This window comes from Solenopsis invicta, chromosome 1 (genome assembly GCF_016802725.1).
Source record: "Solenopsis invicta isolate M01_SB chromosome 1, UNIL_Sinv_3.0, whole genome shotgun sequence".
In the NCBI taxonomy this organism is placed as follows: Eukaryota; Metazoa; Arthropoda; class Insecta; order Hymenoptera; family Formicidae; genus Solenopsis; species Solenopsis invicta.
Window position 1 is genome coordinate 25,957,414 of NC_052664.1, and position 25,853 is coordinate 25,983,266.

The 25,853-nt window shown below is 33.3% G+C and overlaps 2 protein-coding genes across 3 annotated transcripts in view; one reads left to right on the forward strand and one right to left on the reverse strand.

Annotated features, from left to right (window-relative positions):
- The first annotated feature begins 459 nt into the window (after positions 1-459).
- On the forward strand, positions 460-5,861 carry LOC105202116. The gene is made up of 4 exons (XM_039448437.1): positions 460-3,056; positions 3,776-4,047; positions 4,472-4,602; positions 4,839-5,861. Exons 1-4 carry the CDS (start codon positions 2,750-2,752, stop codon positions 5,026-5,028), a joined length of 900 nt encoding a protein of 299 aa, XP_039304371.1. The 5' UTR covers positions 460-2,749; the 3' UTR covers positions 5,029-5,861.
- Positions 5,862-12,372: 6,511 nt separating this feature from the next.
- The window catches only part of LOC105202115 (protein gustavus), a 143,341-nt gene continuing 129,860 nt past the window's right edge, over positions 12,373-25,853 (reverse strand). For both annotated transcript variants that reach the window (XM_026132394.2, XM_026132397.2), the window contains 4 exons: positions 20,258-20,490; positions 18,713-19,043; positions 18,421-18,579; positions 12,373-18,193 (listed from right to left, as the gene is read on the reverse strand). In XM_026132394.2, the coding sequence (XP_025988179.2) occupies positions 18,054-18,193; positions 18,421-18,579; positions 18,713-19,043; positions 20,258-20,490 (863 nt within the window). In that variant the 3' untranslated portion in view covers positions 12,373-18,053. The remainder of the gene's footprint in view (positions 18,194-18,420; positions 18,580-18,712; positions 19,044-20,257; positions 20,491-25,853) is intronic.

A 25,853-nucleotide genomic window follows, 5' to 3' on the forward strand; every position in this document is an offset into this window, starting at 1 on the left:
GAAGTATTCGCGTAATGTTACGATAGTAAGGAATATAAGTGGGTGGTGAGACACTCAGAGCGTGAAGTGTTTCCTTTCGGATTATCAGCCCTGGAGAGTCAACTGAGCTGTGAAAGATAATGGAAATTTCGCCTGTTTTAGATATTCGTTTACGAAGTTGTTTTTGTCTTCGATACTAAATTGTTGCACGACACATGCAGTTTTGTGTTCACCGATATTCGCAAAAATATTCTTCACAGATATTTTCCTTGTTAAAATGGAAAATAAGAGATAAAAAGAGATAAAAGCATGTTGAAATAATCTTTATCTTGACACACATCTTTTTACAACAAATAAATATCACTTTAATGTTAACATATTGATGAATGCTATATGTAAATTATATACATTATGATGTAGCAAGGATATATATATATATATATATATATATATTATATATAATCGATTATTACTTTAGTGTTTGTTGTACATTAGATAAAAAAAGTAGCATAAAAAGACGCTTTTATAGACATTTAAAGTTGACAAAGCTGCGGCGTCACATCTGACAAGCGATGACGTGGATAGAGACTACAGACGAGCACACGAAGGACGACATCCCCTTTAGAAGGGCTGCAGACAGACAAACCCTCCAGGCTCCCTTTTCCCCACCTATTGCTGTCCCATCGCCATAGCAACCCCTTGCATTCAGCAGCTAGGTTAACCAACCGATCTACCCTTCGTGCTGTCTCGCTCCTCGTTGTTGAAATATCATTGTATGGAACAAAGTCTCCACTCTCTTTTTCTTGCATTTTAATTCAAACCGTAGCAATAAGCCTTAAGAAGTCTATAGTCAATTGGTGCGTAAGTTCCATCATTGGAACGCTCTACATTGAGGTCAAAACTTTTTCTTTGACGTTTCTAGAGAATTTGTCATAATTGTTTCACAAATCGTTGTCGATTTAAGTTTCTCGAAATTTTTAAATGGAAATGACAGAAGTTAACGTAAAGTGAAAGTATCTTGAGAGGTTTCAATAGTTTTACGGACTCATCACTCGAGTCAATGATTCACGAGTGAATATACGTTAATTTAAGCTATTACATGTGTCGGTAACTTTCAAAAGTACACCGAAAGAAAACGATTTTGCTAAAGTATTTAAAAATTTTGCTGGATATAAATCTGAAAATAATTTTGTTACACCATCAAAATAGGTAATTGTATCTACGAATGCTCAAACTGCTAGAATATCAAAACGTTCTGCAGCGTTACTCATGCTTGAATGTTCTTCATAATTATTATCTAGAGGTCTAAAGATCAACAAAATTATTTTTAGCTCTGTATCTAGCCAAATTTTTAGCAAAACCGTTCTTTTTGTGTGTACATATATTGTGTAGAGGAGGAATGGTGGATTTATATCTGAAGTGGCGAAATATTATGATATCTCGTATAATTCGCGTTGAATTCTAAGAGCAACCGTTAAAATTACTTCGTTACACTCTAGACATTATAGGATGATTACTAGTCATTAGTGTTCGCTGTGTTTTTATGAAAGCTGAATTTCAGTTTTGCAGGTAGCAAATATTTTTACACGTCTACTCTTCACGTAATTTTGAGAAGTATATTACATATTAATTTTTTAACTTTAGCCTTGAAGACCCTGGAATTTGAATTTCAAATATTATTAAATTTAATGTGTGTCGTAACATGTATATAAATTTGGCAAAGAAAGTGTGTGGGCTGTGCCATGTGCATCTCTCTTGCAACTTCACAATCTCATTGTAGACGTTGTATAATGTTTATTATAAAGAAATTGTTTTAAAAAATTTTAAGTTTTATTTGAAACATTTCTAAGCCAAAAAAGTTATTTAAAAAAAATCTTGTAATAAAATGTATTTTGTGAAATGTTCGTAAAACCTTGTTTTGTGGCACTTATGCATTTGCGTGTAACATCTACAAAAGATCATTATTTTATTTGTTTGAAAGTGCCTTTCATAACATTAGTTTTACGATCCCCCTATTATTCCACAAACGCATTCTTTTTTCTCTCTTCAGTAAATTATAAATTACGTTTGTCCTACATACCCAATGAACTTTTACCTATAGAGTGATTGATGGAACTACTATATGTACGGTTAATAAACTGGCGTTGATTAGAATTGTATTGCGTTAATCTTTACTGATATTTACTGTCAGAAAACAAAATGGAGTATTCCACAACCTCCTCCTTCTCTCTACAATAAAAGATTTTAACATTTTACTCGCGTAGTTGAACATTTTGTCATCCTCTGCTGGTGATAGCAAAAACTTATTGTTTCCAGAAATGTTTCACTATCCGTTCTTGTAAATGGCTCGGGATTTTAAAATACCTACACAATTGAGCTATTTCTTCGACAAGAAGAAAGAAAGCACAATTTGTAGAAAGGACAACTTCTCCCCGCACAATGGAATAAAGCGTATTAGACCATTGCAGTAGTCGCGGTCCGTGAACTCGTCAGACAGTTCAACGGGCCGAATGATGACGCCGGTCGTTTCCGAAATCATTCGTACTTTTTTCGTTGTCTCGACTGTGTCGAATTCGGCGTATCACGAAGGTGAATTCGCACGCGATCGACGGTTTGGCCGTTTAGATTCACGACATCTCCGTCCATTTATCATCGGTCACAGCCGAGTCGCACGGCGGTCCCGGCGATTCTGCTTGGAGAAACTTGGATAAAAACCCGATTGAAAATCCGGCGAGTCACAAGTCTCTCGTTTCGTCCCGGGGGAAAAGGAATGCTCGTTTTCCCGTCGAGAATGAAAATACTTCCGGTACTCGGTACGTTCGCGGTTTTAATCGCCGGTCAGGATACGAAAACCGTAGTGTTCCCGCCTACTTCCGGAAATGACTCCTCTTTGGAGACGGAAGGTCAAATTGAGCCTGTGCTTCAATCGGATATGACGCGAGCAATCTTTGCGACTCTCATACCACCGCGGCCGCCGCCGTCGTCATCGTCACCGCCGCCGTCGTCGTCGCCGTCGCCACCGCCGCTACCGCCGCCGCCGCCGCAGTCGATGCTGCCCTCGGATTACTTTTTCCACGGTAAAGATTTTTCTATTTTAGTTACTCTAAGAGAAAGAGACGGCGTCGTTTGATCACTTATCCTTTGTGCGCGGTTATAATCAAGCTCGACGCGCGTCGCGCTTCGATCGTCGCATTAACATCTCAAAGCCGAGAAATCATCTTGAAATTGGAATTTGTCGCTCGTACTACTTAAGAGAGGAGAAAATAAAGTGCAAAATTTGTTTCTAGTTTCTTGGAAAATTAAACTTATTTAAGATAAGGCAAATAATCTGTAATTGTACGTATGAAAAATTGTGCGTATAATTAATCATTTGAAGAATTGAATGGCATACCAAATAACAAAAAATTAATTTGAAAATTTAATCATTATATACATACATATATACATACATATATACATACATATATATATATATATAAATTACATAATAATTTTGTAACATAAATTTGAATTAAATTACAAAAATAATTAGTTATATATGTATATAATTTTTCATTTCTTAAATTAAATGTGTTTATTGTTACATTTATTATTTATTAATATTTACTTATATTACTTATACAATACTACAACAATGACTATAAGAGAATTAAAAGAGAAGCACATGATAAAACATTGTAATAACATTGTAATATAAGTATATGAACTTAAGTCGTTTTATTTCCGTTTTATTTCCAGCTCTTCGTCTACACCATGATACATACTATATCGTTAATACTTGAAAACAATGTTTTAGCGCCTCAACGGGCGTTTCTGCGTCACAGAAGCGAACACGTACCGTATGGATACGAGTATCCCAATGTTGCGTATCCAGTAGCACACTCAATAGAGCACTCCATCGTTCCATCATCGAAACAGCTTGTAATAGTCAGTTTCATCGGGCTCTTGTTGCTTTTGGCGATTATACAGAATACGCTTAGTGCTGTTAAGCGGAAAGATGCGATAATGGATCTATTATCGTCCAGGCAAAAGCGGGACGTTTACGCTACGCACGATTTTCGTTCCGTGGTACGTCATTTGTAACGTTGTCAAATTAAAGGAGACACATTTGATGAAAAATTTTTAATTGAAATTGCAATAATATTTAAACTCATGCGAAATTAATAAATTATATATAATTATCTTTTTCCAAATTCAAATTTCTGAATTTGAATCTCTACGTTCTCTACATTATTTCTATGTATTTTCCATATTTTTTTGGATTATTGCGAATTTATTAACTGTTACATTAAAAATTTTTATCACTCGTCTCAATTCAGCCGCGAATGCAGCCTGGCAAGTTTTCCGGAGACTTGGCAGCTTACTTACCGTGATGAAACATTTCGTTTCTGTTGGCTGAACAAAATTGTTAGAATAAATCATGAATATCCAACTTTTGCGACAAAAATTTTTGTGTACCAGTAGTAGATTAAGACTTTCAACGAACTTTCAGACCCCGGAGGAGGAGGAGATCCTTAATAGCGATGCCAGAGTACGATGCATACAGAGGACGATCTGTCTTGAAAATCGCAAACTCTTTAGAGATTTGGGCGCACCGGGTAAAATGCTGGCAAAGTACTTGACGTAGGTTTTACTGTTATTATTTTTAGCGACGCTCTTTACATCGCAATTAATGTCGGAAGCTTGCAAAGACAAGAAATAATAAAAAAAAGACATAATGGTAAAATTTCGCGAATGCAGTGGTATCATTTCATTCAATAAAAATGTAAAAAAAAAAATTTTGTTACAGTTTCGGCTGAACCTAAATTCAATTAAAAATGGATCCAATTTGTAAAAATTAACACTAGGATTTTTCGCAGGAAAGACGTAGAGAAATCCTTCCAGTTATCCTCGGGTTGGGATCGTCTCGTGAGAGATGCTGGTGCAGCGGGAATTCGAGGCGAGAATTGTGATGTACTTTACAGAGATTGCGAGATTCCCGTAACGAAGAAGAGACATAAAAACATTTTAACAAACATAAAAGACTATAAATTTAATTCAACTCATTAATATTTCAGAAGCAGTTAAGGTACAAATAAATAATTTACTATTTTTTACGAAATTCAATATTTTTATTATTGAAATTTACCGACGTAGTTCAATCACGAAAGTAATTCCCATGTTTCTTTCCATACTTGTCTTCACCTTTCAGGCACGCTATAGATTTCAGATCAATAGAAAGATTGGTTTTTCCTTGTGATGATTTCATCAAGCCATTTTCTTATTTGTTCGACTTGTATAAATGTTTCCCAGGCAAAAAGTGCTGTATCGAATGAAACAAATGATAATTCTGAAAGCGCTAAGAGTACACTGAGAACGGTAAAATATCTCAGTCAAATTGCAATAGTGTATCTGCAACTGATGATGATAGAAAAAGATCGCCGTTCAATCAAATTGCTACGTTATAATACTCGATCTCGTGTGGGAAGATTGATCAAAGAAACCAGTCTCTCTATCGAGTTGAAATCTATAATTTGAACGAAAGTATTGAAAAAATAATTAGATTTGAGCTTCACTTTCATGATTGAACTGAATATTGATACGTTTCGAAAATAAATACTGAATTTCATAAAAAAAATAGTAGATTATTTATTCGTATATCTAATATAAAACACTTTTTCTTTTTATAAAAAATGTAAATTAAACATTGCATGTCTGCTGTTTTAAATAAATCGAAAAATTATCGATATCTCGATAAATTAGTATTATCGATAAATTAGTATGTTTCCAGCAAACAGGAATGTTGACTCTAATCAGTTGTTAATACATGTAATTATATACTCTTTCCGATATGTCGTATTGTTGTATATCAAAATTACGTTAAATAAATAGACTGGGTAAATAAAGTAGTCGGTGATATTAATGACTTTTTCATTTTAATTACAACGCTGCATTGCATTGTTCTTTATCTGCTACAAACATCGACATCTAGCTTTAACTATTTTAGATGGCAATTCGCTATGGAACACACTTCACTTGCACACACATACACACACACACACACGCACTCACTCTCTCTCTCTCTCTCTCTCTCTCTCTCTCTCTCTCTCTCTCTCTCTCTCTCTCACTTTCTCCCTTTATCTCTCGTCATCGGAATTATAAGAAAATATCAAATATCGCGAACAAAATGGAGACATCAATTGCGTCTTCGGCATTTTGTATGTTGGCCTGTTTTTTTTCCTTCTGCCCCTTTCCATAACTATTGTAGTATTCGGCCCTTCGTGTCAGCTAATTATACAGTAACGCTCCCAATATTATCGTTAACATTAAGGCATTATATGCTTATAAGTTTTATCTCAATTTACGTGTCAGTTACATGTACGCTAACGTGTCGTAACACGCTGAACGTGCAAACTTACTTAAATAGACATGAGATCGCTCGTTATAATAGTCCGAGACTGCGTTCCAAAATTTGCTTCAAGTCTGAGGATTCGTTATAAAATAGTCTTCCGAGACGCGAGATGCTATATGGATGAAATTTGTTTGTTCCAAAAATCAAGACAGAAGAAGACTTTCACGATCTTATTTTAAAGTGGATTAGACGAATGTCAGTCTTCTGACAATTAGATAGACAATTTAGATTGATCCAGCTAGAATCCTACGAGCACACATTCTTTTGTAATACTTTAAATGTCTCCTCAGACATCGGTCTGAATCCTTTACTCACGGTCTTATTGTTTCACGCTCGGAATCCATTCAAATCAGTAATTTATTTCTTAACTTAACTTCGCCATTATTTCAATATTGTGTATAGAATGATTAAATGAAATTTTAGAATGCAATCCAATGTGGCTATCCAGTAACGAGATAAATTTTAACGCATGCGTTACAGCTTTCCAAAGAATGGAGATAAAAAATGGAACGTGCTAAAAGTGCACGCGTTCTCCGAGAAAACTTGCCTGAATGAATATTTGCTTTAATATATATTTTACCAAATGCCATAAAAAAAGATAACGAATTACTAATCTGCAAAATTTTGTTTAACGCATGCGTTATAATTAATAATAACACATGCGTTCGAAAGAAAACGCATGTCTTATGCTGTTTTACATATGTCGTAAACGCGCTTTAATATATAAAGTTGCTAGTATCGTATTAATTAAATGATGCGTGTAGCCAATTCATTTTTACATATCTTTTTGCATACTTTTTGTATACCTAATTACTAATGACGACGCAATCTGATTCGGTTCAATTCGTTATTTCTTGATGTATTTTATAGGAACCGCTTCATAGAAATTAAAATTATGAAACTAAAGCTAACTAAATGTAAAGAAAAATCTTACTTAAAAAAAAAAGTAAAAGATTCTATGAATATAAAACACAGATAATCCAATTACTCGCATTGACCCTTACTTGGGTTTAATTTGATTTTGCAGTCGCCAAGCTTATTTTGTATTAATTTTACAAGTCATTTAGTATAAAATTGGATTTCTACCTATAACAGGTTTCACACATTTTCGTTTATCATTTCTACCTCACATATTCTACCTTCATTTCTCGTTTTATTTTTATTAAAATTTTTACATGTTATTTTTATATTTAATATAGGCCCGCTGCCTTAGTACGTAAGAGCAAAACGTAAGAGCAAAAGAACGTATAGTGACATTACAAAACATTTATGCGAGTGATCCAAGGTAATCTTGGTGGTCGACAACAAATTCCATTACTTTTCGTTCTTTCGTCATAAAGTCGTGTTTAGCTATAATAATTAACACGTTGACTGCCACAATTATTTGTAATCGGTTGTGGATGTTTTAATGTATCTGTTTGAAATTTGTTTCTGTTACATTGCATTAAATTCTGCTGCTGATTTTTAGCAGTATAAAGTAGAAAAATGCCCAAATTTAAGACCTGCAAAGATATAATCTTATTTAATCATATCATGTACAATATTTTATCATATATGTACCTGTAATGAAAATTACAGTGAAAATTCTGCATGATAAAACATACAAAATTCGCTGGGCAGACAACGTATTAATGATTAATGAATATCGCGTCATTCATGTTCAAAATATATTCGAAATAATGCATTTACCTTCAATCATTACGTACTTTTGGTCTGAAAAAATAAATATATTAGAATTAATAAGAGGAGTGATAAACATTTATAATGTGACAAATATTGTAATAATTTGTCATCTAAAGATGTTTTTGAATTCATTACTTACTTATGACGAATAAATAAGCTGACATTCAATCTGTGAAATTGATAATAAGTAATATATTGAATCAGAGAAATATAAATAGTAAATTAATAGCTAAAATGTGTAGAATTGAAGGAAACCACTGTATTTCATATTACAAAACTTGATTTTACGCGGAGTTATTATATCAGATTATCCAGAAATAAATTTCGATTTATCTCATATTAAAAAACTGTAATTTCATATGGAAATAACTTTTGTCAATTAAATTGAGAATTGTTCAAGTAAATAGATTTTTTTTTTCAAAGATTAGTCCTACAGTGTTTTAGTGTTTTGTTCCTGCAGTTTCAAATGATGTTCTTACTGCTATCGAAGCAGAACACCATTTGAAAAATGATGGATTTTGTTCGGCAGACTTTGCCACTTAAAAATTACAAACATTTTTTTAGAAGACTTTAAACAGTTCTACGGTTTTAAATACATAAAAACCTCCGCCGGTGTCGCCATAAGCGTAAAAGATACTAATAAACTCGCCTGCTGGTGAAGTTCTTGTGTCGAAATGTTTTACGATGAGACTGTCACTGAGGCCGACAACGGCGAGCCGAGTTCTAAGGCGGACGCTGAACATGAAGCCGTGCTTCTGGCCAGCTCGCTGAATTGCAGATGCATGTCGTCTTTGATGACAAATCGAAGATCGGCACGTACCAGGACAGTAAAGCGGATGTATTTCAGTCCTTGAATGTATCTTGCTACCAGAAGAACACCAGCAAATACCAAGGAGGATATAAAGAACGACCCTGATGCCGCCCATCGCATGTCAGACCCAACCACGGACTACCGATCGATTGAAATGCAATGTCAAAGCTTCTCTCACAATGCTTTTGAATGTCGTGTCGCGGGTACTATTGACACATGTGTATATCCTGCGAAGTCTCTGTATATTTCTTTCTCTTTTAAATTACTTGATAAAAAAAGAAACATTGTTCTGAAACTGCAATGTTTAGTTACCGAGAAACACGGGGTTGTCGCTTTAGTAGGAGTAGACCAGTATTGGCTGACTTTCCTCTATAGGGTAACTGTCCTAATTATTGCCGCTTTAAGCATGTCGTGCTTAAAGTTGACGTGGTTATTTTATAGTATTTTAAGTATATATTAAACATTCTCTTTCATCATTATTCAAGTGACAACTTTAATATACAAAATGTGATAAAAGGAACAAACTCGAAAATTGAACGATTAATTAAATATAATGAAAGAAATGATAATACATCCTATTAAACCTATTACTGCCAGTCAGTGTCCTGAATACTATCTTCCGATTATTGCCACAAGTCTATTCATGCATAACGAGACTCATTTATTGTTAACAGTAATGCAAACAAGCTCTAAATGATTGTCCCTAATAGAGCCGTCTCAGTAAATTAAATTATAAAAGTAATCTATCGCATTTGTCTGCTTATTATTTTATTTAATTGTTATTTAAACATTATCATAATTATTTTACTAGATATATATATACATAAAAAAGTGGAAATACCACGATTCATTGTACCTTCTACAAAACATGTAGATCGGTTTTACTTCTATTAGAAAATAACGGCGTCTACATTCTCAGGTGCATTCCTAACTTCTTTAATTATTTTATTATAGAAATCTAAAACTTATCGAATATTTTCTATCGTTGTGCTTACGTTTATATAAATCTTAGTTTAACCTTAAAACATTTTTTATATATAAACGTTCTCATGTTTTTTCTAATACTACAATTGAAAAAAGTGGCAGTAATTGGGACACTGGCAGTAATTGGGACAGTTACCATATTTAAAATTTAAATTTTTATATTTAAATTTTATATTTTTTAGATATTTGTATATATCATATCATATATCAATCATATCATATCATTATAATTATGTAATTTTATACACTAATATTTCGTCTTCATAATAACAAAAAAATTTAATGAATTCCTTTAATTCACTCTCGTTTTTTCAAATATTTCCCCTTTTTCGAATAAGCACCTTTAATTTTTAATCATAAATTTATTTCCAGGAAAGACATTATTAAACCTATATTTAGATAATGAGTTCTCTTTTATTAAAAGATCTGTATCTGTAAGTGTCAAAGATGATTCACATAAAACATCTACTCCACGAATTAAATAAGTAAAGCGATACAGATCTATTACAGAGATTTAAATTCTTTAATCAAGATGCGTGACTCACTTGTTTAATTTTCTCTGTCGAATGAAAATATCTATTGAAAATATCTCTCCCCCTCTCCCTTTTCGTCGGGAAAGACTATGTCAAGATGTGTATACTGTCTCCGGGTTTTAATAATTGTAGTACAGCGCTAACGTGTCCGAAATTTTGAGTTAAAATTCAATAAACATACACTTTGTGTCTCGAGTGGCATATATCTTATAGTCCGCATAGTCACTCCATCACTTCGCAAATACTACGCTTAATTTTTATATGTTAATTGTATCATTTTTCGTTATTGTTCAAGACTAGACTTGATTTTTATTTTCATTTTTTATAATTTTTACTATCAAATTAATTTTGAAGACTGATTTCGTAATTTTATTTACCTATTTATTTATTTAGATTGACGTTTCATTAACAAAGTTATTGAATAAAACAAAATATCATATTACTATCTTTTCTTCTAATAAATTGTTCTATATCTACATACATAAATTATAATACAAATTTTATCAATTTATGCGATATAGAAAAAAAGTCATCAAAAAGTGAACACTTTTTCTGAAACATCTGACACTTTACATTAGATTATGTTAAAATAAAATATAAAGCATAATTCGTTTTTATTTAAACTCGTTGAGTTAAAAAACAAAACGTTTTTCTAATAAAATTAGAAAATGTATCACATCAGCACACAGAATGAGAAACATACGTTAATAAAATTTAATTTTTACATTAATGACTTTAAAAACTCGAAAATTATGTATAATACACTCAATAACAATAAAAAGCTCAATATGTGCAAATGCAAATTAATAAATGTGACTGATGCAATAATGAATCAATATAAAAATGGGTGAAAAGATCGTTTCACATATTAATCTGTCAAAGATTAATAAATTAACATAGAAAATAATTTTTTCATCAATCTTATATTGATTATTCATTATTGGATCATTGCCATATTTATTAAACTTAATTTATAATCTAATCTTACAATTAGTTTTATGTTTTGCATCGATTGAAGCATCATTTCAAATTGAAATATTTTCCCACCCTTTTGTAACTTTAAAGCGTTGATATTAATGATCACAAAACACTATGACATAATAAAACGAGCGACATAATCTTCAAAGTCAATATTATTTATGAGAGTCATTACCAAAAAGCATATTCGAAATTCCATTCACCTAATATTTCATCTCGAGAAAAATGTTGCCGAAATGATTTGTACTGCATATGGCGTTAATGCTGTAAGTCTTTGACTATATATTTATATAGTCAAAGCTGTAAGTCATACAACGTGAAAAAAATGATATAAAAAATTTTGCGACGGAGATTTTGATCTGAAAGACTAAGCATTCTGGATGAATTGTTAAATTTGAATCGGATAAGCGCAACTATTTCGCAAGTTCTTTCTTAGTTTGCACCGTTTTTATTTAATAAAACTTGCATCTCGTTCGAATCAAATTTTTCCAAAACGTACTTGGTCTTTCAAATCAAGATTTTCGTAGTAAAATTTTTTATTTGATTTACGCCAACAATCACCTATTACTTTTATCTTATTTTTTATTTGTTTCCTATAAATACATCTTAATTTTTTACTTTAATTTTATTTTTAATATTGGAAAAAATGCATTAGAACAAAATTATGTCTGCTTTTTGTTTTACAATTTTTTTACTTTGATTACAACACAAAAGTAAATAAAATGTTATAATCTAAATTTTTTTATGAAATGGTTCAAAAATTATTTTTCTATTTTTTTCTAAAATTTTAATTCCATAAAAATATCAAAATTTTGTTTCAAAAATAAAAAATTCTATTATTTATGTAATTTTAAATATACATTTTTTAAAGAAAGTGCTATTTTTTTGAAAGAAATCTATGAAATTTTTACAATGCAGCTAAATTATGCATTGAATAATTAATTCTTAATTAAATGTGGAACTTGTGCAGTTTTAGCACCAATAGTTGTATAAAAAAGTAATTCCTACAAAAATCTTTTCTTTTCATGTTTATTCCTGTAGCTAATATTAGATGTTATTACATATTATCAAACAATAATGTTCTACAGAGCATTTGTTGAGCTATTATCATGAGAAAACTGAAATTTATTTCTGGATCACGACTAATACGACACTTTGATAAAATTCAAAATTAAGCAATAACAACGAAAAGCGGAAGAAAAAATTAATGGTCAATTTCGGTATTCACACCGAATTCATCGGTATTCACAGTATGCATGCAATATGTTGCATGCATTTATCACTCATACAAACACACTAACAAGTTCTCCGTGTTCTCTTTCTTACATATACTTCCTTTTCTTTTTAGATTACTAGCATTTAAACTAATTGGTTGCTTTCGCCAGATTAAACTAATAATTGCGAATTATGATCACTCATTACACATTGTATTTCATTAATAAATTAGACACATTTGAGGCAATGTAGTTTGCAAGGGTGGGCAGGCAGTTTATGGAAATTAATCCTTGCAACAGCCACGCGAATTTTGCTGGAACACTTTGCGCGGCGCATGCGAACGAATCGCGGTTTTTTTTTTATTGTTAAAAGCTAGCTTGCCTTGCGTGTTTATCATTGTGTGCGATCGATTGATGTACGTTAAAATAGGGATAGACCAACTATCCTTTTTGCTTTTTTTTCAGCTTTGAATAAGAAACTTACTCGTAAAAATTTTAAATAATAAAATATATAACGGTATGAATTTTTTCCCCGATAAACAATTCTATTATGGAATTATAAATTGTCATACAATAGTCATGCCCATTTTTTTTTTATAATTTAAACCAGGTAAGTTACATATTGGATTCAAATTAATTTAATTTGCTCTATATTTTATTCCGTGTTTTATAATAACAAAATTGGATTAGATAGGCATATAATAAAAATGGATTGTACATATTACTTAGTTCACTCTTCTTCATACTGATTTATATTTGAGCCAAATTGCATAGGAAAAAAACAACAATAAAAATAATTCTTTAAAAAAAAAATGTGCATTAATATCTGCTTCTGTAAAGATTGAATGTAAATAACTACAAACAAATACAAATTAAACTCAGGCTTATAATAATATTGATCTTTAACTGATTAAATAACCCAAACACATTATAATACATTTACATTGAACAGATAAGAAAAAATATCAAAGAACATTCTTTTAAAATGTAATTATCAATATTTTAAAATAAATTTAATTGTGTATTTTTTTATTGACTATATTATATATTTGTGATAATATTTATAATATTAATTTTATTATAAATATTTAAAACATATAAATGAAATATAATGTATATAGGATTTTGTCATCAAAAGTTAAATCTTTTTAACACGGAGTAATCTCCTTCTCTCTTTCTCTCTCTGTCTCAAGATCAAATAATTTTTTTTTAATTTAAAGAAATTAATATCATAGAGATCATTAAGAAGGCTTAGAATACATTCTTGCACTGCATTCCTTTCATTTCATTGTTATGTTTTAAATAAGCAATCATTTTAAATAATAGTAAAATCAATTTAAAATTATCAAGTTTTTCATTTGCTTCAAAAGAAAGATAAAATAAAGATAATCAAAGAAAAAAATTCTTTTTTGCATGTTCAATTGTCATATCAATCGATCGCATACACATTTCTCCCTATCGTATAAAAACTGAAACCACAATTATATCATAATATTCCTAATACCTGACTAACACGATAGTGACCGAGTAATTAATTAAACTATTTTCATACAACACAAATCTCTAAGGAATATCTTAAAGACGATCAAAGGACGTCCTAAGATCGTACCTTAAGACATCCCACAGATAAAGTGTGCTGTATGAAAAGGGATCGATACTAATCGATAGTAATAATATTAATATTGATCATTAATAATAAATTTTGTACAATATTTTCATCCTATTTGTCCTCTCTCATGCTCGGCTCGTGACATGCGTTCCTATAGGCAATAATTCATATAAAACAGTATCGTTTCAACGGGTAGCAATAAGTATAGTTGCAGAAAAATCTTCCTCTCTGAAGGTGTGGGCGCGCGTGTGTACTAGTTTTCCCCAGTTTGCTCACGCGTATATAACGATATATGAACGACATGTATGAATGAATGTACATTGAATCGTGAATGCTTGAGGCGGATACGCTGCCTGTTTTCCCTTACACATACTTAGAATTCTTCTTTTTTTTTTTATTCGCGGTATGCAAAGTCACCCCGCTGAAGAGAATTATTTTGTCACTTTTGCTTTCATGCAGGGACGCCGAATAAAAGAAGACAAAGTAAAATTACCCGCTGCTGCGTAAAAACAACGAGGACGACTTCCTTTCCGCGTAGAGGACTTCTCGCCATCTCTGCCGCCCTCGCGTTTCTCCCATTCTCCCAGTGTTTCCCACTACATGACATGCTTATCTCTGACGACGAGACGTGCCAATGGAGAGACGATATATTTCTCGGAAAGCTCGAGTCGTCCTCGCATCCGTCCGTTCATCATTCGATTCGTTCGCGTCGCAATGCACGTGCTTCCTCTGCGTATTCGCTACGATGTGAGACGTAGCAAAGACAAACGTCGCTGACAGATCATGCTTCCGGGTAGTGACAATCGCAAAAACGCTGTCAAAAGCTCCCGAGTGCGAGATCATGCGCGTTTTATGGCTGCGTACGGAAATATCACCCGAGTGCCGTCATGTGTCATTTTATCTTTGTTTAAATATAACCTGTACTTTGTATTTTAAACCGAAAGATAGAAAGTATTATGCATTTCAAATGATGTACTTTAATGATGTATTTTGCTTAGGCTTAGGTTTAACGTTTGATGAATAACAAGAATACATGGGGGCACTCGGATTTCCAAATGCAGTTCTAATGTCGTGAATCATGTCGCTAATATGACGCCAATATGATTGGTCGTCTCGTGGACTGCTTTGTGATGACTGTGTTAGAATGCGGTCCAGTCGAACGATGATCCGTTGATCTCATTTAAACAAGTTATTACAGAGGATTGCACAAAGAAGAAACGTAATTGGCACGGATGCGAAAGCAAAACGCAATAATTTACGTTCAAAGATACGTATGGAACGGTTAGATAAAGGCTACGAACGATTGACAATAATTTGGAAGACGCGATACAATCCTCGGACGAATTTAAGTCGATAGTGACATTAGCGATAATAATCGAAATGATTACGAATCCGCGTTAAGCCCGCGCGTCAGAAAGCAAGATATACCGAAATGGAGAGGTTTGATGACGCGAGATGATTGCTTGTATGAAACGCAATGGATTGATGAAGAATGGTTATCACTCTCGCATTCGGTCTGCCTATTCCGCAGCTACGGATACAATCGTCGTCCACAATACACACGTATACGTCGTCATACAATATTATCAATATATCTATATACAGGTCGACATAGCCGTTGGCATAGTCTTTAACCTAAGCGACAAACGTAAGAGTAAAGAGATACTAGAGACCAGTCGTAAGATTTGTCATGCTAATAGTATAATAGTTACACATCCGATATAATCCGATATAATCAGCCAGTCTGGTGAATGAACAATAAGTTCATTGTTGTCATTGTAACTATTACGATCGATAATCCGATAATCGTTATGATGAGTAATCCGTGATAATAAGTATAACTCGATGTTATGTATCGTCGTTACTCGTTACCCGGATTACATAGTGGCTACATAGCTCTCCATGACAGATTTAATTTGCGTTTGGAATAATTTGTGCCAATGCCCGTGTGTTCACTTGCTTCTCTTAAACATTAGTTAAATACATACTATTTTCGCAAGTTATTCCGCTTTAAATCAATTAGATGTAGATAATTAATTTTAGTAACATGCTTTTCGTTATTAGACGTCTTTTGTTTACTTAGACATCTTTTCAGACATTCACCACAGCTCGAGTTTCAGATGCTTACCCTTATTCTTCATCTTTCTCCACTCGGTCTCACTCCCCTGCAGATATTCGCAATTGTTTATGCAAAAAGTTTTCGAACACTGCTGAAGAGAACATTATGGCAGGGTTATCTTTGTTCTTCCTCCCTCTTCGTCACAGTTTTACTTTATTATCCATCCACGAAACACGCACACACCACCATACTTTATTAAATCTTGCATGTTTAGAAAATACTTGAAAAATGAATCTATTGGAAGGTGGCTGTCGTGGTCCGTTTTCATCACTGTACACACTTGTTCAAATTGAATTAATCATAACACAATTGTGCGATCGAGGTCACATTTTTCGCTGAGTATCGTTCCACGTAGAAAACTGGTTCGTCTTTTATTTCCTCTGTTCGGTTTTTCTTCCTGCTCAACCATTTTTCTATTGCGGCGGTTATCCTGCAGTGCTATCCATTATCAGTCCGTTGTAAGCAAGCGACACGTCTGTATCAGGCTTCCAGGCTTGATTAAGTCTAATTTTTTTTTTACTGGCCAACTGAAAAGCGCTGTAGTTTCTTCGTGTTCTCGCATAATCTTTTGCCCTCCGCTTCTATCACGTGTTTTCAACATCGCGCAAATTATCGTACTGCCTCATTATCGTCTGGCACAATTTTATTCATCATGTATATGCACCGTCAGTAAGTCGAATATTAAAAAAAGGGAGTATAATATATGAAAATACTAGCCGATGCGAAAGTACTGAAACTGTTGGTCTTATATAACTTTCTTAAACTAATGGATAATTTAATTTTCTATCTCGAGATATATATAGAAGTACAAACAATATAAGACATTTAGAAATATAAAACAATGTTATAATCAGAGATGAAAAGTAACGAGTATATAATAAGTAACGTCGTTACTCGTTACCGTTACTTTTTTATAGTACTTTTTTATAATTTGATAATATTACAATTTTCTATAATAGTATAATGGTAAGATCAGAGTTAAACTTATCACTTTTGACAATTAACTCGTTACTATTATGCGCTACTCATTGAAAAATATTAACTTGTAACTTTACTCGTTACGTAATGAGTCAACGAGTTATTTTTTTTCAAGGAGTGATGTATAATGACAATGAGTTGCTTGTCAAAAGTGACTGTTCCCCAACCCTGATGTTATCATTACCGTTATGAAAATTGTAACACCATTGTCAAATCGTTATTATAAAAAAATAAAAGTAAAGTAAAGTAATGGTAAAATAATGGTAAAAATAACGACTTTTCATCTTTGGTTATAACTAAAAACAACTAAATTTACTAGTGTTTTTAAAAATCCCGTCCAATTTTTTTTTATCTTTTTCTTCCTCTTTGTCATTCAACCTTGCCTGTATTGAGTGGAACTTATTGACGATGGCAATATACGATGAGGACTCGTTGCGCCCTTATCAGAGTAAATCACGGTCATTTGATCACGAAATTTATTCTGATAAGGGCGCAATAACAAGTTATCAATACAGTATTTTGGCGTCGCTCTCTTAACACGTCTTCTCGAGATTTTCGAGGTAGGTGTGTCTCGACGCATGGTCGTATGATGTATGTTAATCTGTTGAACATCGTGTGCTTGATTAACGGAGACGCAGGGCTAAAAGGTTGCTGGTCTTGATGGCAGGGACAGCGGACGGTCGTCTGTGCGTCATAATGTTGTAGCACGGTTGTGATGTTCGTGGTCATAATTCTGGTGGTATCTTGAGGAAATGCACACAGTTCACTCAGTGGTTACCTTCTGTCCCGGTATAAAAGATAAGTCTTCATCGTTTGCGGTAGATTCAGCTCGTTAATCTTGTCTTCTAATCTATGTTTGCCGATTCGTTGTCGAATCACTCTTCGACAGAGGTCCATGAGAGGCAGAGGTTCAGCTGTGGAAAATATAAGCGTCTAATTAAAAACGGATACTGTGGCAATGAAATATAACAGATATATTTTAATCCTTCGTTGTTTTGAAATGTATTTCTATATTAAATAATAAATATTAAAAGATTGGATTAAAAAAATTTAATTTTAAAATTTAAATATCTTCGTCAGACAACGTTAAATTTTTAGAATAATTTGATTATATTATATTATTATGATTATATTCGCTCACGATCAAGTCCGCCGATGTATTTCATTGTGATTTCGCAATGTCCCCAAACAGCAGATACAATAGGGTGCAATTTTCTTCCTTTGAGCCCTCTGAATGCTACTCCAAGGTACTGACCATCCACTACGAATGCTAATGTACCTTCATCCATATCGAGAACAACTATGGAGAGAAATTATGATAAGTTTAAAATAAGATACTCGTAAAGAAAATCTATCTTCGATTTGCGAATACAATTGCATAGTAATACTTCATAAAACATGGAAAATTGTGCAATTGCAATTACGTCGCTTACCCAGAAATTTATCAGGAACAATAAACGTTTCGTCAGATTTGAGAAGGGCTGGATACGTTATGCCAGTGTTATTTCTTGAGTCATGATACAGTTTGTTTCTGCCAAGGTCCCATCCCCAACTCAGCTCGTTGTTGCCTACCAAACTCTGATAGCCGACACTATGTAGAGGTGCATCCGCTGTCGCGACTCCTACGACAGCGTGTGTACCTCGTTGTCTCGTGCTCCAATAAAGTTCCCATACGTGCATGCCTTTAGTGTAGCCAACCTTCCCTCGTATGCAATCTGTACTTTGTGCCACGGGATGTCGATGAAATGTTAGCTTATCGTCCTCCTAGAAAAAAATGAAAACAGTTTAATGGGACACTTAGTTCAGCAAAATTCTAATCTAAACTCTTACAATTTGAAAAACGTCAAATGGATAAAGTAAACGAGTTTATAGATAGTGTTAATCAAAAAGCAAACACATTTTTTTAAATAATTAAGTAAACAACTTGTACGATAAAAAAAGAGAAAAAATTGTAGCCTCTCTATATTGACACTTTTCTGATCTCTCTGTATTTATACTTCCCTAAAGAGAAAGAAATATCTATGTGATAGAAAAGTGATATATCTATCACTCTCCTTATAGTGTTCCATATCAATTTTCCTAATAATTATCACGAAATTATCAAAAAATTGGTCTGGTATGTATTCGCCTGAAGATAAATTATATGACATCACATATATACAGGAGATAAATAATATAATGTGAACACTTAGGAAATTGCCTACCATCTTTAATAAATTCTATCCTTATTAGAATAAAGTCATACAATGCTTATGAATAGTCACCAATGGAATGTTGTACTTTTTTGTTAGAAGAACATTTTTGATTATACTATATGTGTGAGATGTTGAAAGAAGAAATTTGATTAAATTTTACAAAATTGCTCTCTGTTCTTCAAAATCTTTTTCAATATTTTTCCTGCCAGCGTAACTACCTATTTGACTTAAATAACATAAATAACAAAGTCATTGTGATTAATTTTGAAGAACGTACTAAAAAAATAGATTTTCTTTTCCAATATCTCTTAAAAGAGGTTTTGTTATAAGAATGATACAAATGGTGATTAAGAATTGTATGAACTTATTCTAAACAAGGGTGAAATCTTTGTTTGAAAATAAGTATTTCCAGGTGTTCATATCTCTTCTCTCTCTCTCTCTCTCTCATTTTATTTATCTCTTGTATATACAGAATGTCTCTACGTAAGTGGCCGCCCTTTTTTTCACCAACTAACAGAAATAGATCTAATAAAAATAATGTCAAAACTAAATGATTTGAATAATAGGTCTCTAGCATAGATCATTGTTCTAATTGGACACTCTGCTTATAATAGTGTTCAGTTTAAACTATTTAAGTTGATGTTATTTTCTATTTTCTATTCTGTCGTTAGATCTATCTCTTATTTTGCAAAATAACAAGGAATGGCTACTTATATGAGGATACCCTTATGAGATTTTTTATTCATATTTTTATCGGGCCATTAATATTTTTACACTCAGTACCTTAACGAATATATTTAAACTACGATCGTCGGCGTTCCAGCTGTGATGAATCTGTGTTTCTCGCGAAGCTGGCGGCATATCGAGAAGCACGTCGAGGCGCGGCGGCTTCGCGAAATCCTGGGCCAGCTCGCGTGGTATCACCGATCGTGTATACGGCGGGTTGTTGCCACCGCCAACACCGACCCCGCCGCCGGCTCCGGCACCGCTCTCCCGACTCATGCTCTTCACGCCTCCTGGAAAAGAGAAACATATCAGTTCCCAGTCCGGTTCTACAATGCCTGTTACTATGCCTGATTTTTATACGCAGCCGCTATCGATTTCGATCACCTACACCGCACTCTGATGAGAATTCTGTAATCAATAAAGCTATCTATGTCCAACAAGAAGTGTCTTAACCGAAATATATAAATAGCGTAGCCGACGTGTTTCTAGAACGTTTTACCAACACGCAGAGACCGTAATTTGTCACAGAACGAACTAGCTGTTTAAAGTGTTATCGCGGAATTATCACTTCGCGATAAAGTGATCCTTTACGTTTAGAAAGACAGATCGAAAAGAAATTATAAAGCAATTCTATAAACCTGTGTTTTCAGGAATATTCTCTCTTAAAGTCGTCAAATGTATGCGTGATTAGGACCTTATCCGGCTATATAAACTAGACTCATTTCTGCGTACGTTGTTTGTAAATACTATCACGCGCGCGCGTGTCGGAATGATTTGACTTTTATCAGTTTCACAACTTGTTAGCATATTGAGGTTTTATCGTTATGTGGAAAGCTTATTGTTATATGGAAAGATACAGCAATAAAAAAAAATATATATATACCAATCTGGTTAACTTTGAGCATGTCGACGTTGTCGACGACGCGTCTGCTGCAATCAAATGAATAATGAAAAAAGACTTACGAACGGTATGCTTGATGTGTACATATTTTGAAAATAAATTTTCTCAAAAATTAGATCTCATCTCAGAAAATTCTACTCTATATTATTTTTACCATTTTTTTTAATTGTAAATTATAAATTGATAGATCCTACACATGTGCAATCTCTGGTAAGAATCAATGATGAACACTGCTAAGAAAAGACGTTAGAAATTATGTTGAAAACATTATTTATCGCAATAAAAAAAAAAATACAAAAGAAACTATAAAAGTTTCAGCTAAAACATTTTTTTTACATATTTAATCATTTTGACAATAATTGCTGAGAATTAAATGTAAGCGTTAGACGGATTGTTTTACTTCTTAAACTCCAAGACAGACGCGTATATGTATGTAAAAATACATGTTGCTTAGATTCTTTTATTTAACAACATATTTCAAAGAAAATCGATTTTGGATAATTGTGTTATTTTAACAAATCTCAAATATAACATAAATGTAATGCAACATATACATATGTGTTATATGTATGTTATACAGCATTACACCTATTTGATGGAATGTTCTTTGTTAGCAGTGTACGTGTAGAACCAAGAAGTGACAGATGAAAATGTTATTGGGATAAGTTGCATTTTAAGAGCAGGTAGGCACTGTATGTCATATGACAGATTTTAGTTATTTCAGGGTAGATTGGTATTTTTGCCAATATGAAAAATAACAGCATCGTTAAAAAGATATCGGCTGATCGAGACTTATGCGTTTTAGTTCAGGTATTTCTTCGACGAATCTTCGTTTGAGATTCAGATATCGTCTGCGAACAGCTACGGCTGGATACCTGCAAGGAATGTGACGGATGTTTGGCAAGAAGGGAGGTAGCAAGAGAATAAGAGCAAGGCAACGATCAGAAGAAATAATAGTGGGTCCGGCGGCGGAACGTTCTGGAAGGTTCTGGAAGGTTGACCCACGCTATCCTTGGATCACTGGTTTATTTGCCTGAGCAGCTGTTCCCGCGCTCGAGGGCTCCTAGGACTCCGGCGAAGATTTCATGGGGTCGTTTTCGTATCTGAAAAGGCGAGGGGCAGCGAAGAAGAAAGGCCCTTTCACGGCGGCCCCGTATGTGAGACTCGAGCCCTTCCCCGCTCGACATATCCGCATAGGAATCTTTTTTTTTTCGTCGTCGCCTTTGGCGTTCCAGAGTTTTAGTCCGTGTTGAGCACAATGCGATCTCAGATCATAAATTTCAGCCGCAGCTGAGTCACAGATTGATACTGGTTTAGGGTATGGATGAAAGGAAAAACCACTTCCTCGGTATTTGACCATTTTTAACTGACCATTTGTAATTGGCTGTTCCGCAGAAAACGTGCGGATTTTTTAAAATCAAATTGAAAAAAGATCTTCGAAGAAATCGAAAAATATGATCGAGAAGAAAAAATTTCATTCCTTAGAGAGAGTGTCGCTAGGTTTCTTCACGCATGCGCGACATTTCGACGAATCCAGCGATGTACACATTACATGGCGCAAGATTTAGGATACAAGATTAGATAATTTTTAGAAACATTTATAATAATCACACGTATATATAATGGGAAAGTGAAATACGAAAGTTTCCATGTGTTCTTTACGTGTCGTAACACTACGATAGTTTTTGTACTCAGACCCTAAGAAGAAGAAGTGACCAGTCATATCTAGTGATCTTTAGGCCGGTATTCATAGTCAATATTCTTACATTTAAGACCATTTTAAGTACCATCTTAAGATGTCATCAACCAATTAGAGAGCCGTATTCGTATCTTAAGACATTACTTAAGACAATCTTAAGAATGAAATAAGAATCAACTATGAATACCGCCCTTAGTATCCAACGAGTGGACATGACACATCATTTAGGGAAACAGCTAGAGCTTTTCTCGAGCAGAAGGGAAAGTGCACAACGTGAGTGAATAGGCATCGAAGAAACTATACCCAATTCACTGAAAGAAAACTCCCTTGCGAGAACTTGTCCATTTCGCGCAGGCTTCTCAGTCAGGCCCGTACAGACTCGTAATGCCATCGAGTTCAAATGGATGGCATCAGAACGTATCATTGCGTATCATCCCATTGAACGATTTGATACAATATTTTTGAAGGGGTAGTGTTGATAAACTCTTATGATGGACGAATTAGATATTGAAGTGTCTCTAATTTCATATGCCGGCTTCTTAAAATTATTTCTGTGTTTGTTATTTAATGTTTTATGTTTAAATCTCCCCTGCTCGACAACGACAGCCGTAAATCATAAACATCCATCAAAGTAATTTAAATATATTACGATTTCAATTTAATATCACATTTAACTGTAGAAATTATTTCATCTGCTCAATTTTCTAAGTCTGGGTTCCTACGTATCATGTCTATGTATACGGTACTGAGTAGCACGCTCTGCTCTCCCCACTATGCTCTCCTCATATGTGCGACCGTAGAATTTTCTCAGTGAATCGGACATAGAAGCAGGGTGATTATCTCTAGTGAAGTGTCCACAAAAGAGAACATTGAAAATCGTCATATGTGATAAGTAATTAACCGCGTAAAGCTCTGAGTGAATTACTTTCTTATGACATTTTTTAAGCATAAAGGAGAAGGGAGTATTATAGTTATTTACGACTACCCCTATTATCTTCGTTGTTAGATGACGAATTCGAACAATTGCTTATGGAATTGTTCCTTTTTTAGAAAGAATACATCAAGTTTTATTCCGTATTCAATATTCATATATGATTAATGATTTAAAGCTACACCTATAAATTGATGACGACATTCAGAGGGCATGGTCTGTTTTCGAAAGCGGATGAAACTGGTGAAGAAAAAATTAATTTGTTGAGCTTACGCGCGTATGTACGTAAGCCATTCCTTCCATACGAATACGTCGACTGTGTTGAATACAGCAAACAAGTTTCGATGAAGATTTCGTTGTTAAGAAAATAATTCGATATAAAGCGTAAAATTTTAAGAAGAACCGACAACGCAAAATTATTCAATGGTATATTTATGTCATTCGAATTTTTATTTGTTTGTTCCCGACATAAAAGTGTTTTGTTTTTGATACATAATTATTACATAGCTCAAAATAATTATTAAATGATTAATCATTAATTTGTAAATTATTTCATTGTTAAAGAAAAATAGTTATCCTATCACGAGAAATGATTTTTTTTTATCTCTTGTGCGTAAACTATCGTCTCTTGTAAATAATCTTTAGACATTTTCATTATCACGATAAAAATACAGTAAATGTAAATGCAGGATAATCATAGGTTCGAGTTGGAATATTTCGGAGATTCGCAGAGAATGCGGCTAGGAGAAAGCTTCGTCCGTCTTGAGGGAGCAAAGCATTCAACTAAAGGACCTGTTCCAGGCTCTACCTGAGCAGGTAAAGTGAGGCGCGGTCAAGGACCTTGACCCTCGACGCTTTGCGAGGTAAGTTAATCCTGAGGTAAGATTATTCCGTATGGTCCTTCCATCCAGTTATGAGTAAAGTCTATACACAAAATATGCGTCATTTGGATGATCATCAATAACAGGCAAATATGTTGTATATTATGAATCTGTAAAAGTGTATCATATAATTTATACGATATTATATCAAGAGGAAAACTTAAGAATAGTTTGCACCTCACTTAAAAACCACAAACGTAAAAATAGACCGTGTCTAACGTCAGGTAGTGAAAATCAGGTAGAAAAAAGCAGTTGCCATATGTCTTTCTTTTTCTGACTCACGTAATTGTTCCTCTTCCTCTTACTGTCCTACTGTCTCGTCTTTTGACCTTCAGTTCTTGCGCTTTACTATTTTACTATGTTTATGCGAAAAATTTAAAATATAAAAGTAAGTACTATTTCTCGGACCGAACTAAAAAATATATTTAATAATTAATATGAAAATATTAAGCACCAAGATCCAACCATGAAAGCATTTGTTTTTATTTGTTTATGTTATTCACGCATTTTAATAACAACTTCTTATGGAAAAAAACTAAAAATTTTATAATTATTGTAGGTAATAAAATCAGTTCATAATTCTGTTGAGACAAAAAATTACTAAATTATTATATTTAACAATTCTGTTTGAAAATGGACAGTAGCGACTAGACGGAATGGATAATTTCAAATTGAATGTTGCCTGCAAAATTAAAATATCTATGGAATTTCATACATAGACTAGTCTTAGTAACAGAATACATCATTTGGCCGCGTGTGACTTGTTTTCAAAATTCAAATTACCACTTCATGGAAAACGTTTTAAGTTGCCAAAGGTTGTAAAAGAAAATCACCGTGAGTACCAAAGGTTGACTAAGCACTGCGAGATGTTCTCTAATTTGAATAGATGGGCGTGAGAATATTCTTGACGACGAAATAAAAGAAGAAACAATAGTATTTAGTATTTTTCAAGAGAAAGCTGACATTTTCATTACTGCTGAAAGAAATAACGAGCGCCTCAAAAAGAATGATGATAAATTTTGATTACTTTGTGACTTTCAAAATTTGAATCGAATTGTATGATGTACTGGCTGATGTACTGAAATCTAATTGAAAGTATGCCAAGAAGATGCCAATAATTGGAGGATCCTTTTAATTACCCTATAAGGTAATTGTGCAATATCTTTAGTCTATTTTTATTTACTACAATTTTTTTTTTAGATTGTGTATTTTCAATATGCTGTTATTTTTGTATACTTTGG